The 14,248-nt window shown below is 53.2% G+C and overlaps 1 protein-coding gene and 1 pseudogene across 1 annotated transcript in view; both read right to left on the reverse strand.

The window, feature by feature from the left end:
• The window catches only part of NINJ2 (ninjurin 2), a 36,327-nt gene that overhangs the window by 825 nt on the left and 21,254 nt on the right, over window positions 1–14,248 (reverse strand). The window contains exons 2-3 of the mRNA XM_035028499.1: window positions 759–990; window positions 61–245 (exon numbers count right to left, since the gene is read on the reverse strand). Of these exons, the coding sequence (XP_034884390.1) occupies window positions 79–245; window positions 759–990 (399 nt within the window). The 3' untranslated portion in view covers window positions 61–78. The remainder of the gene's footprint in view (window positions 1–60; window positions 246–758; window positions 991–14,248) is intronic.
• On the reverse strand, window positions 4,580–4,733 carry LOC118025836 (annotated as a pseudogene).

A 14,248-nucleotide genomic window follows, 5' to 3' on the forward strand; every position in this document is an offset into this window, starting at 1 on the left:
AGAGTTGGGAGAAGGGTCACTTGGAGCCCTTGGCCCCAGGGCCCTCCCCTCCTCCCTCACCTGGGTCCCAGGCTGTGTTCAGAGAGGATTCTTTGAGGTCCTGGCAGCCAGGAAGCCCGTCTTGTGTGCCCCGAAGGCCGTAATGAAGACGTTGATGACGACCGTGATGAAGACCAGGGTGGTGGCAGCATTGTTGAGCTGGTTCAGCTGCCACTGCTTGCCCACCTCATTGAGGTTCAGCCGTGCTGTGGACCAATGGGGGGTAGGGGGCAAAGGCTCAGCGTGAGGCCACAGCCCGAAACCTCCCTCGTGCACCTCGGAGACCCGACCCGTGTGGCAGAAGGCAAGCGAGGTGGTAGGCATTGGGCTGAGGGATATTCTCCCTCACTGACCAGTGCACCAGCACCACACTGTACCTCAAGAAATTGGGATTTGGGCACTTATACTGGGTCTTAAGAGTGGGGATACATGCTCACACAAAAGGCCATAAGGACCTCTGCTACAAGTAAGTGAAGAGAGTCATTCAGCAGGTATCGTGGAGGGACCACTATGTGGGAGACCAGGAGGTAGGATAGGGAGCCTGCTCTCACTGTGTAGTTGTTGTTAGCTGGGCATTTGTAGGTGCAGAGGGCTACCACTAGGTTAGCAGACGGTTGAGACGTTGGCGTGGGCAAAAGCAGAGGGAGCACAGAGAAGCAGTCGGGGCTTTTCTTCCCACCAGGGGCCACTGAGGCCCACTCCAGGCCTAGGGTCCTCACCGATGACCACGAGGAGGATTCCGATGACCACCTGCAGGAGCAGAGAGATGCTGATGAGGGTGACGAGGGTGGTGTAGTAATGAGAGGATGGTCCCTGCTCCAGCACTGCTTTCAGCCGCGTGGCGTTGGACATGAAGAGGGCCACGTCCAGCATGCTCTCTGCCACGCTCTTCTTAGTGGCATAGTGGTTCAGGTTGATGGGCTGGCTCCTCCCGGGGTTGGGGTTCCCAGGCTGTAATAGAGAAAGCGCAGGCTGACCTAGGAGGCTCCCGAAGGGAAGTAGTCGAGACTAGAAAGAGGAGAGAGCTTTTCGAGCTTTCCCTTAGCCGGGTGGGGAGCTGAGGACAAGTAACACCCTGCTCAGTTTTATGGCCTGAAAGAATAAAGAGTTGGACTAGAAAGCCCTTACGTACCTTTGAACTTTGAAATGATGGTATGTTGTCTTTTGTTTCCCTAGGGTCTCCCACATCTATCTGAAGAAGGGGAGGGGGCGGTGGGGAGGAGTTCTCAGCTGCTTGTAAGAGGTACCACCCTCATTTCATTCTCTATTTTGCCTGAGACAGGCCTGGCGTCAGGCCTGTCGATTTTCCTCTGTGAGGAAGGTATCTCAAAGACAATAGGAGTAGCTTCTAGGCTTGGGTGGAATGGGAAAGGCATCTCTTCTCCCAAAATGATGTGGCCCCAAGGCGGGGTGCACAGCTTAGCAAATGGGTCAGGAGCTGTGTTTGGATCCCACTCAGCCCTGTGGCCAAGGGCACCGAGACCACAGCCGTGCTCATCACAATGCATGTCTGGATGCGTGTATGGATGCATACGGCAATGCGTACTAGTGAAAAGCACCTCATTTAATTTGTTTTTTTTTTTTTAATTATTATTTGGCTAGGATTTATTGACATGTAATTTACATTTGATTTGATTTTGAAAAATAAAACATAGCTTGTATTCTCAAGAAGTCACCAACTCTGAAAGACGGAGTGACGATACAGAACATAAGGAGTGGGCCTCTGGGTTGGGCGCAGAAATTCAGACCAGATGCTGCAGGCAATCTGCAGACACTCAAGAGAACTTGGGTATGTTGTAGGGAGATTAATTTAGGAGTGGTACTCAGGATGGATTGGCCCAGGAGGGCCCAGAAGCAGAGAGACCCATTGAAAGATTATGATCTGATTTGGGGTTGGGATGACAAGGGACAAGTGAGAAAGGAGAAGAAGGGGGAGTTTTGAAAGATGTCACAGCCTGGAGGTAGGGAAACTGACCCCACAGATGACCACAGAAGTTATCTATTGAGTGTGGGGGGGTGGATGGATGGTTGGGTGGATGGGGCAGGTCCCAGAGGGTTCTGGAAGCTCCTTCTGGATGCTGGGTTTATCTGGAGCCCACTGGCCTGGTTGGTTAGGGCCAGGGATGCGAAGGCCAGTACCCCACAAAGACCTCAAAGCTACAGCCTGTGGTTCTAGCCCATTTGGTACAGGTTTGTCCTGGGTACAAAGGACACTTATTAAGTGACAGAGTCTGTGGAGCAGCCCCCAGGCCTCATCACAGTTCAAAGTGCTTCTGAGTGGGGAACAACTGTGAGCAGGCTTCCCAGCCCATGGATTTTCCCATAGGCCACACCCACTCCTCCTCTCCTTATCCCACCCCCCACTATGCCTGGTAGCTAGAGGCTTTGCACGTTCTGCTCCCTCCAAAGCCGGCTCTCAGTTCAAGATCTGAGAAACTTTGAAATTACTGCGTAAGCATCAAAGGAGACCCCTTCTTTTAAAATCTGCCTATGAACAGTGGACCAAACCTGAAACCCAAAGCTCTAGTGTTGTGTTCTGAGCATTGCCCAAAAAGTGTGTGAGGGGCTGGGGGATAGAGGGGGTGGTTTACTTGGGGACACAAAGATCTTCCCAAGCTTTAACAAAAAATTCTGCTCTAAGTTTTAACAGAGCTGCTAGGCTTCTGTTGTTAAACGGCTCTAAGAAAGCCCTTGTTTCATAGAGGATGTATGAATCAAAGTGAGCAGAAGAGGGTACAGGCCTATCTTTTCCTCTCTAACCTAGGGTCTGCTCTTATTTTGACTTGTGCTAATTCGGGGCTATTTTCTAGCTAAGGATGCTTTTTCAGTGTCTGGTTGGGTGGCGGTGGGCACGGCCGCAGGGTGCCCCCTCGAAGCCGCAGAGGGCTCCCGATCCCCAGAGTGTCCACATGGTGGCGTACGAGGTCCAAAGAAGTTCCTGGGGGCACCCCGGGGGTGCTGGCGCCGGGACGGTGTTTCCCCCCTGAGGAATCCGCGGGCAGGACCGGACTGGCCCGGAACCGGAGCCCTCGGGGGCCCAGCACGGGGAGCCGGGTTCGCAAGTCTGGCTGGGCCAACCCCAAACCCAGCAAACACGTGCGTCAAATGAGAGCTCAAGGAAAAACCAGTACTGACAGGGCCCGGGGTGGGGTGGGGCGATCACAGAGACACCCGCTGCCCACTCCCCCTCCCCTCCTTCCTCCCGGGAGAGGGGCCTCTAGCCCACGCCGCAGCCTGGAGGATGGTGTTAGAGGGGAGATGCTTTGAGACTCAGGAAGAAGTTGCTTTGAAAAGGGTCCCCTCGTGGTAACATCTTTTCAAAGCGGGACAAGGATTTTCTTAATCCTTCTTGGCCAGTTTGGGGGCAGAAGCAGAGGAATGGATGAAATGACCTGACGGCCCTTCCTTACAGCTTGAGGATTCAACTGGATGAACCCCTAAATCCTGCGGGATGGCACCCTTTTTACCCACAGCCCGGAGTCCAGGAGCAAGGCCGCGAAGGGTCAGGATTAAAGAGGAGGGTGGGGGTGGCGCTGGGTGGCCTGGCTGGTGCCCTAGGAGCTGTCCCTTTAAGGCCGGGCCCAGGCTGGCTGGGAACAAAGGCCCGGGAATGTGGGCTGGGCTGGGCCGGCCTGCAGAGCCACCCAGCGTGAGTCATTTATATTTCTCGGGACTTGGGAATCCCTGGCTCTTGCCTGTTCCCTCCTCTGGCCTTGGCCAGGGGCGGCCCCTGGCCCCTTGCTGCAGCCCGCAAGGCCTGTCTGCCCGAGCCTCCCCTCCCTCCAACCCACATGCCCTCGCCCCAGCTCCTGGCCCCTCTCATCTGGCTCCTCAGAGCAGGGCCTGGGGGTTAGCACTCTCAGCCTTTGAGCCCCGTTCTGCCTCGGCGCTTGGCGCTTTGGGCCTCAGTTTCCACATCTACGGCAGAAGAGGAAAATCCCATCTCTGGAGCCGGGGAGGCTATGGGGAGACGGAACTCATTCCGTCTTTGTTTCTCCCCAAAGGAAAGAGAACTCCAAGCTCTTATGTTTTCCTTCAGGCTGGGATCTGTCTTTCCATGACCCTCTCAGAATCTTCTGTCTTATTCCATCCCACCCCACTCAACCCCTCCTCCTCTACCTGAGGACAGGCGGGACCAGAGATTCCAGAGTCCCTGTTTAAAATGCGGATACCTGTGGGAAAGGCGACACATCAAAACCCCGCCAGTCAATGACACCTGAACACCAGGAGAGTTGGGGTTGGTAGGAAGTTGGAGCAGGGGTGGGCGTGGGGGCAGGTGGGGGTGGATCCAGAGTCCCATGCTGGAGCACTGCGTGGTTCTGGACACCAAGAGGGCATGGTTTTGCTGAGGAGGGATGGAGCCGGGGCTTAGGGGACAGCCCAGATCCACTCCGTAGGTTTCCCGGTTTGCCTGCCTCCTGGGCCTGCCGCAGCTCGATCATTTCTTCTCGCTTCCTTGTCCTTCCCTCTTGTTTCCCCTCAGACTTCCCTGTCACCCTGCTTGTCTTGCCAGGTCCCAGCTCCCTAGGCTGGTGTGGATTCCATCCCTGGAAGTCACCGATTGCTCCATTGTTCGGCCAGACAATTATGTGTGCCTTCATCCTTGTTGACCTACACTTCTGTTGCTTTTCAATTAGCGATAATCGCGCCTCGGATAAACCTCAATGGCTCCGATACTGCCACTGCGCAAAGCTCTTCTGTTGCTTTTCAAAACTGGAGTCGGATAGGAAAGGAATGCCTCTTTTAACAGAAAAGTAAACACATTTTTACATTGTTAACTGACATCATGGTCAGTGGGAACCACAGGCTCCAAGAGATCATTCTGTCCTTTCATAGAAACAAGATTTCAAAGGGGTAAGTAACGGTCCCACCCCAAAGCCATGGCGTGTTCAGGACCTGGAGCCTGAGGCCGGCAGGGAGTGCCCTGCGGAGAAGGAGCAGGCTGGGAGGCAGGGCCTTGTGGCAGCCAGGGGGGTATCACAGAGGGCACCCGGGCCCTGGGTTCAAATCCTGGGTCTGCTACAAGCTGGTGGTATAAGCAAGCCGATCGCCACCACGGGGCTGCTTTTCTCATCTGTGAGATGTGGAGGGTCCCTCTGAACACAGAGTGAGGTAGGAGTGGGGAAGCCCCGTGTCTGAGAGTCTCAGGGGTTGAGGACGTTCCCCTGCGAGAGGCAGAGGCCAGGCAGCTGTGGAGCAAGGCCCAGAGGCAGATCCAATGAGTCACTTTGCCCCAGGCAGCTCAAGGGCATTGGTGACCCTCCAGTGAGTCATTACTGTCAGCCCTGAGAAAAGCCGTATGTGTGTATCATCTTCCTGTGTATCCGCTCGTACTCAAGGCTACAGACAAAAGAGGCCCAGAGGAGCCAGCCCTTGCCCGTTGGCCCTTCTGTTGGTCTCAAAATGACTGACTATCCAGAAAGGCCAGGCCTCTCCTGAAAAGCAGATGGGGATGAGCCAGACCTTTGGAAGGCTGGTTTGGGAAAGGGTGGATCCCAGCTCAGGAAGAATGATTTGCTCAAGTGTTTGGATTGGGGTGGCCTACTATGTCAATGTGCCTTTAATTAGGTTCCCAAGATCCCTAGCCCTCTGTCAGAATTAAGTTTGGGAAAGGGTGCCTAGGGTTTGTCGTACTGTGCACAGACTCAGTTCCCTGCTCCCACTGACAGAGTGCATACCTCGCGCCTGGCACAGGGTTGAATGTGGGACATGAGTCATCTTACTGAGTCCTCACAAGAACCCTGGGAAATGGGTGAGGGCATGATCTTTGTAGTTGAAAAACTGGAGGCTCAGAGAGCCCAAGCAACTTGCGCAAGGTCACACAGCACAGTTTGTATCCCAGTTTTCTATGTGCCAGACCCTATAATGTTAATCCCCACTCCACCATCTCCCAGAAGCTGAAGGCATCCTCCCTGCCTCCAAGCAGTTTAGGTTGGAAAAATTAAAGATGTGGATCTTTCTAAAGGAAAGAAGACAATTTGTCCCCAAGGATACATATTCACCCTTGCTAAGAGGAGGTAAAACACCCTTAGCAAGTAAAACTTGCCTTTAGGCTTTCCTGAGCCTGCAGTGTCCCTGAGGGTACTAGCCTCAAGGTCAAAAGGTTTGGGTTCAAACTGGCAAGAGGTGACCCAGGCAGGGGGGAAGGTAGGGTTGAGAGAGAGACTTGTATCCATACCTTTTGAATTTTGAACCATTTAAATGTTTGAACTATCTAACAAATAATAATAAATTTGAGGGGCGCCTGGGTGGCTCAGTAGTTAAGCGTCTGTCTTCGGCTCAGGTCATGATCCCAGGGTCCTGGGATCGAGTCCCGCATCCGGCTCCCTGCTCAGCAGGAAGCCTGCTTCTCCCTCTCCCACTCCCCCTGCTCGTGTTCCCTCTCTCGCTGTCTCTCTTTCTGTCAAATAAATAAATAAAATCTTTAAAAATAATAATAATAATAATAAATTTGAGACAAAAACAAACATTCACTGTAACAAGACCAATGGTTAAAACAAAGTAGAAGCTTCTCCATCTGTGGAATGGGAGTAATGTCTGCCCTGTTTAGCACAAAGCTGCTGTTAAAAAGATCAATGAGATAAAGTGGGTGAGTGGGCTTTGAAAACTGTAAAGTATTCAAAGAGATGAGAGAGCAATCTCTCCCACTCGGGATTATACTTGCACCTGTGGGCCTAGAGGCGTTTTAAATAATATGTTGTGACTCAGGGCCTGTCCCAGCCCAAATTTCGAAGGAAGGCATCGCTCGTCTTCCCAGCAACCTCTAGGGTCTTTGAAATGCCCCTCTCTGCCCACTCCGCAACCTCTGTCCTCACCCCAGGGAGCCTCACCTTCGAGCTGCCCCAGGCTCATCTGTCAGGGAGGGAAATTCTCCGACAAGCCCGCCTATGCTGGGTCTCTGGGGTCTCTGCTGGGACCCAGTGGGCAGGCCCTCGCAGCTGGCCTCTGTCTACCGTCTCTCTAGCCCAGGAGGGGGCAGAGAGCTAACCTTTACTTATGATCGCTCACTCGGCCCGTGCCAGGCGCAGCGACGCTCAGCAGCCCTGGGCCACGCCAGATTACTCACTGTTCCCTGAACACACCCCACCCTTCCCGGCCTGCTCCGGCTCGGCTCTAGGACGAAAGGCCTTTCTTTCCCAAGCCCTCTCCACCCCACAAGCTTCCCCTCCCTTCTAGAACCTGTCCCTGGGCACGCTCTGCCTAGACCCTGGGCAAAGGCTGCCGGGCTCCGTACTGGCCTAGGCTTTGTTGAGACCTCTCTAGACGGCACCTGCAGCCACCTACTTTACTGCAGGGATTTCATCTTCAGTATACCTGGGTCCCCTCAGTGCCTAGCTCGGTGACTTGCTCGCATTCAAAGCACAGTAAAGGATGATAAAATTGAACTTCTTTTCTGAAAGAGCTTTTTTTCTGAAAAGGTAAAAAGAACTGCTGTTTGAGGGTGAGATTTTGCACATGAGGACTTCTGGGCGAAGGGGGTAGTGTTTGGACAATGAATCTGCCTTTAAAAGAAAAGCCCCCGATCAGGGATAGCCCTTTCCCCCTGGCTGGTATCCAGCCTCAGGGAGTGAATGACTCAGATTGGAAGCTGCCACTGATATTCAGGCCAAAACCTGCGAAGGCCCAGACCCCTGTGGCCTCCGTCTGGGGCAGGCGCTCTGACTGAGGGCTTGGCCGTGCCAAGAGCAGTGGATTTCACTCTTACAAATCAACGGTCTCTAAACCACCTCGGGTCGGGTGTCTTGCATGCTCTTCCGGTAATAATACCCAACTGACCCAGAAATCTCCAAGCCTTGGGCGCAGGCTTGCTGAGAAGCTCCAGCCCTTGGCCCAGGCTGCAAACCCCGGCTTTAGAGCGGGAACACCGGCCACGTGGGCAGAGCCCCCTCTACCCTAAGCAGGAAGGTCTGCAGTACCACTGTTGTCCACCAGGGCCCCCCACTCCAGGAAATAGCTCCGGGAGCCCGGGGTTAGCTCCACCTGCCAGGGGCCAGGAGCCCAAGTGCTTTTGATCCCTCTGTGAGTTCAGGAGGTGACAGGGTTGCTTTCTAACAAAAGGGGGCTATATATAAAAGGAAGAGAGTGTGCAGGGAGGGACAGGAAGGCATAGGGGTTGTGATAGGAACCCCATGGGGCCTGTTTGCTCTTTCTTAGGAAGGATTTTCCACCTCCCCTGGAAGAGGTCACCTTGTCAGTGGCTTTCAGGAAACACTGTCATCTCAGTTAGGATCCAAAGTTAATCATGGCTTTGCCACATAGAAATTTCCAAAGAATTTTTCTGCTCTCTGTCCCAGTGCCCTCAATGAGAGTACTTTCTGAATTAGCACTTTGCTCTGGGGCTTCCAGACCCATCTGGCATTCGCTCTAGGCCCCACTTTGACTTTGGGGTTCTCCACAGCATTCCCCAGACTTACCCCACCCATCTCCACTCACTGCAAGCCTCTTCGTCTTTCAAGGGCCAAGAAATTGAGCTAAAATGTGAACAATAATAATGATAATGCTGTAGGCCAGACCCCCTCAACCCAGAAGTGTGTGGTAACAGTCCCGTTTTATAGGTGAAGTCATCGAGGCTCTACGAAATCATCTGCCCAAAGCCCCCATATCCAACGGGATGGTCCAACTGTCAAAGTCCTAAACCGATGTTCTCTCTTCGATACGGGTGGTTCTTTCGCAGTGGTCCCTGGGGAATCAGCAGCAGCGCCTGGGAACTTGTGAGACATGCAGGTTCTCAGGGTCCAGCCCAGACCTACTGAATCAGAAAGTGGGGGGCAGAACCCAGCAATCTGTGTTTTCAAGGGATTCTCCCACGAGCTCAAGCTGGAGGGCCGCTGGTCTACACCATGCTATCAAATTGCCACAGTTAGTGCTTACTGTCCTCTAAGCTCGGTGCTGGACCCTTGCGTATTGTTTCTGTGACTGGATGCTTTTAACAACACCTATCTTACAGAGGAGAAAATCGAGACTAGGAACGATCCAGTAACTTTGCCCAGGCTCACATAGCTGCTAAGTATTAGAGCTGGGATTTGAACCCAGGCAGGCTCTGGAGCCTGGGTGCTTACCCACGACACCATATAGTCCCTGGAAGCATTGGCATGAATCATAAAGCAAAATATCAACATTCCACATGACGGTGTGTGCGAGTTTTTAAGGTCCTCACTAGATTATACATTTTTAAAAAGATTTTATTTATTTGAGAGAGAGTGCACACAGCAGGAGGAGGGGCAGAGGGAGAAAGAGAGAAAGGAAGAAGCAGACTTCCCACTGAGCAGGGAGCCTGACGTGCAGCTCCATCCCAGGACCCTGGGATCATGACCTGAGCCGAAGGCAGGCGCTTAACGACTGAGCCACCCAGGCGCCCCTGTCCCCACTAGATGATACGCTTCTCAAAGGTGAGGATGATTTCCTTGGGATTTCAGGCAATTAGAATAAGAAGCAGTAAGAGCTGAGGCCACAATCTCTGGCGACAGTCCAGGTGAGGAGACCTCATGAAGCAGATCCTATCTGTCAGCGAGGTGGGAAAAGGGAAGGTGGTGCATTTCCCACCCCACCCAGGCCTGCCGGGAGAGCCTGCCAAGATTCCCACTCAGTTCAGTTCAACAAACATGTTTTCGGTCCCTATCATGTGCCAGGCATCTAGGAGACAGCAGAGATCCCTTTCTTCCCCATATCCCTCTTCTCCTAATCCCCTAAAATGACAAGGCTTAGCAGAGAATAAAGTGTATAAAGGGGGGGAAGCCAGGAGATGAAAAAGACCTTTTCAATCCCACCCCAGCAGATCAACCTCATGGGAACGAGGATTCTGTCTTGTTCACTGCTGTAGCCCGGCAGGCTGAATGAACGAATGATGCACTTGTCACCCCATATTCATTCAGATGGGGCTTGAGAGGCAGAAGCATGGTGAGCTGTGCTCCCCAGGTTTCTCTCTTCTATGGAGCCCCTTACATGGGCATGTCAACTCCTGACCCCCTCCGTCCTCCCTACAGCTTTAGTGCACACCCGTGTGTGTGTGTGCGTGCGTGTGTGTGTGTGTGTGTGTCTGCTGTCCCTGCGGTCGCAGTGCCTGGGTCCTGGCATAGATGAGACCGGCCGCCGGCAGGGAATGATGCTGTTACACTCACTGCAGCCCCAGAAGCAGATGCGATCAAGATAGACAGGAGTCCCCAGAGCAGAGTCCCAGGGACTCCAGCCAGGGTGGAATCCCCCATCAGGGGTCCGCCAGCCCTGCGTCACTGCCCCCTGACGGCGTCACCCAGTCCAAAGAGGTGGCGGCCTCACTTCTGGCCTGCCAGCCTGCCGGGGAGAGCTGCAGCCCGAGCCCCGGGAGCCGCGCTCTGCCATCAGGCCCTGCAGACCCCGCAGACCTCGCCTGGCGTCTCACACCTGCTCTCCCTTCCGTTCTCAGGATCTGAATGTGGAAGGGAGGTGCAAAATCCCACATTCTCACCGTCCCAACTCCTGCACTCTGAGCGAGGGCTCTGACGCCATGGACCAGGGGCTGGGGAAATGGTTGGCCTTGAGCTTGGATCGGAACTGAGCCTGGCTGCCATTTTTTCTCTCTGTGGCCTGGGGCCGGTCCTGGAACCTCCCTTTTTCTCAGTTTCCTCCTTTGTAGAATGAGAGGACCCCCCCTCCCCCATTGTGAGGAGCTAGAGCATGGTCCAGTCTACAGATGTGGAAGGAATGAACCTCTGCCAAACTCTGCCAAACCCTTAGCAAAAATGTCCAGTGGGTTCAGGCTGGTTCTCACCCAGCACCCCAACATGCTCTAGAACTAGATTCACCGTGGGTGCTGAACATGTTAAACGGCCCAAACTCCAGAAGTTTTCCAGATTCACAGCTTCTCTCTTAATAGCTGCATCTGTTCAGAACTCACCGCGTCCCAGTCACTCTTCTGAGTGTTTTTATGCATCTTCTCCCTTCTCATAGAAGCCTTATGGGAGAAGCGCAGGCTCGGAGGGACTAGGTAACGTGCGTGGGGTCACACAGCTAGAGAGAGCGGAGTCCAAATTTGAACCCAGACAGACAGCCAGGTCTGTCTGAGGCTAGATCTCTAACTCTTAACCACTGTGTTGTTCTGTAAGCCTCTTGTCTAGCTTTGGAAGGCCGGATCTCTGAGGAAGCCTTTCCTCTGGTGCCGGACACAGTATCTGACCGGTAGTGTGTGCTGGGGAAGGAAGGAAGAAGAAAGGAAGGAGGGGGGAGGAAGGGCAGGCAGGCAAGCCGGCTAGCCCTGCCCTGAGCCGTGGGCCCAGACCCAGCCTGGAGGGACCCTTTCAACAGCCCGGGGCAATGCCCCAGGGCAATGAGGGGGTTGCTGGGTCACCACTGTCCCTCGCTCCCTTTCTAAAGATACAAAGAGCATGGGCTGGTCAAGGCTACCAAACAGATATCCAGTTGCTCTCTGGGGTCAGTCGTATATGGGCTCGATCCTGCCACTTGGCACCTGCTTCCTCTGGGCCCCCTGCCCGAGAGCCGACCCCGGTCATCCCTGGGACTGTTTACCGCAAGGCAAAGTCCACTTCTGCAGCGGTAGGAGCTCCGGGGCCACCGGGCCCCGCCCAGCCTCACCCCTGCTGAACTGTGGGGCACCGGGACAGTTTTGGTGTCTTTTCCCCTCAGCCCAATAGGGCAATCACTTTGTTGCTGGGGTTCCTTTCCTAACAGCCATCAAATAGGGGCAATCAATCTCTCTGGCCCCTTTGGAGTTGGAACAGCAGCTGGGTTCCAGGATATGGATACTGGCCTCTGAGGACCCCTGGAGTCAGGCTTCAGCGCTGCCCCTCAATCGCTATGGGTCCCCGGGACCTCTGTTAGCCACCTGTGAAAAATGGGAATCACGTGATTGTGAAACAGTGTTAGTGCTATCCTATTTTTAGGTGAATCTAAGAAGCTATGGACTAAATATGAACAGTGTCATCTCTAGTATTCTTTCCCTTTTTGCATTCTCTGCATTTTCTTATTTTTCCTCAATGAACGTAGATGAACAGCAAAAGAAAACGAACAATGAACAGTAAAAGAAAAAAATGTTGAAACAACCACCACATCATTGGTACTGAAGTGTTTGTCTTGACTTACAGGACGGTTTGAGGATAATGTCTATGAAAGTAGCTGGCCAACTCTGAAGTGCTTTGCAAATGTCTGGGGTTCTTAATACAATGGCGCCTGCGGGCACTTCGGAACAGCAGGGGTGGGTAGGGGATAAATTGCTCCCACCTCCCCACCAGGAGACCCTGTAACTGGGCAGTCCCGCTCTGGACCTCGTGGGCGCTAGCCTCACCGTGTAGCCTCACAGAGGCCTGGCCATGGGGTGTAACTACCTGGCCTGCTCCATGGATGAGTCAGCAACACTGAGCACCCACTGGGTGCAGTGCTCCGTACTCTGTACCGAGGAGATAGCTCTGTTTGCTCTCCAGTCAGTCAGCAAACACTTACTGAGCATCTACTGGGGGCAAGTCAAAGCACAGAGGGCATACTGTGGAGATGACTCATTGCGACGGGGAGTTTGTGATAAATTGTAGAGAGGGATGGGTGCCATGTGAGATAAAGACAAAGTGGGAAAGTAGGAGAGCATCCACTGGGGACATCAGAGGAGACCTCATGGGCTTCAATGCCATCTCAGCTGGACCTTGAAGGGTAAGAAAAATCCTTCAGAATGTTCTTCCTCTGGTGATTACAGAGTCTGTCTTAGGAACCAGTACCCTAATGGGAGAGACTGGTAGACACATGATAAAAGGTTGCCAAATGGGTATAATGTAGCCCACAGTAATTTGCTGGGCCCAGTACAGAATGGACATGTGGCGACCCAAGTTCAAAATTATTGAGAATTTCAAGATGGCGTCGGCAGAGAACTAAACCAAGTGGGGACCCTCTGTGGTGCTGGGTCCTTCTGAGCAGGTCCTGTGAAGCCAGGCCAGCCTCCTAGTAAGTGTGGGAGAAAAGGATGAAAGATTTCTTGTTGCCATGAGGACCACAGGCCTTGGGAAACCCAGTGACTGCTTCACTGTTTGCATCTTGGGTCAAGGTTGACCTCCAAAAGGTGAGGTAACTTAGCCTGATCTGTTCTGTACGTACCTCTTCCCTTTGGTAGCCAGTGCAGTGTTCTGCCTCTTAAATAATGGTGCCAAAAAGGCCAGGGGCTGTTGGCTCCTTTCCCAAGAGCCAGGATTGGGGAGCAGCAAAGAACACAAATTCAGATGCCTTCAGTGGTAAAAGTGGTGGGAAATGCTTCTCACTGGGAAGTGCAGCCCCACCCAAAGACATTCAACTTCAAACCCTGCGAACGTCTGTCTGTAACAGGACAGCCCTATGGCCAGCCCTCTCCTTGTATAAACGGGGAAACTGAAGACCAGAGCAGGCAAGGGACTTGTCCAAGGTCCCACAACTAGACAGGGCTGCAAGTGGAGCACAAGTTTCCCTAACTCCTATCAAGGGCCCTTTCCCTACTGGCCAGGTACCTTTCAGTGCTCTCTGCACAGGACTAAGATTGCAGGGTGCTGCATTCTGCAGTGGTCTTCAGATCTCTAAGAGGATGCAGTTCACTGGGCTCTAGTGCTGTGGAGAGAAGTTGAGGTCTGGCTGGAAGATGCTCATCTGCCCTACCTGCATGTCTTTAACGCTTATTCATGGGCAGATGGTAGAATTGCCAGAGATGGAGAGGTGCCTATACAAATGTCTGGGAAAAACAGGCCAAAGGGACACAGTAGGTACCGGGCGGGGGCAAATTCTAATCTGCTACAACCTATCAGGGGAGGAGGCTCAGACCTTCCTGTGGAGTATCTTTGTCAGAGTCAAAGAGTATTGGAGTTGGGACCTGGGTCAACAAAAAGACTAGGAGAGGCAGGAATCAGGACTCAGGAAACCAGGGCGGGCTGTGGACAAGGAGGTTGGGATCCAGCTGGAAGCAGGTGCAGGAGCCCCCGGGGAATGCAGACAGGCTGAACCCACAGCGAAGCCCCCTAGGTAGGAAACACTCCAGTTATTAATTAGTGTCTCAAAGTGCCCTAAGGGTGTCAAATATTTACTTTGCACGGGACAGAATGTTTACACATGCGTCATCTTACAGAATTTCCATAGCTGCCTAAGGACATAAGCTGAGGCTGCACATTAAGGACCAGCAAAATGAGCCCCAGAGGAGGGAAGCCACTTTCTTAAGGCTGCCTGACTAGTGAAGTTCTAGAACTGGGACAAGAATTCTGAGTCTGATGCTCTG

The sequence above is a fragment of the Mirounga leonina genome, unplaced genomic scaffold, assembly GCF_011800145.1.
Source record: "Mirounga leonina isolate KUSES-001 unplaced genomic scaffold, KU_Mleo_1.0 Mir_201, whole genome shotgun sequence".
In the NCBI taxonomy this organism is placed as follows: Eukaryota; Metazoa; Chordata; class Mammalia; order Carnivora; family Phocidae; genus Mirounga; species Mirounga leonina.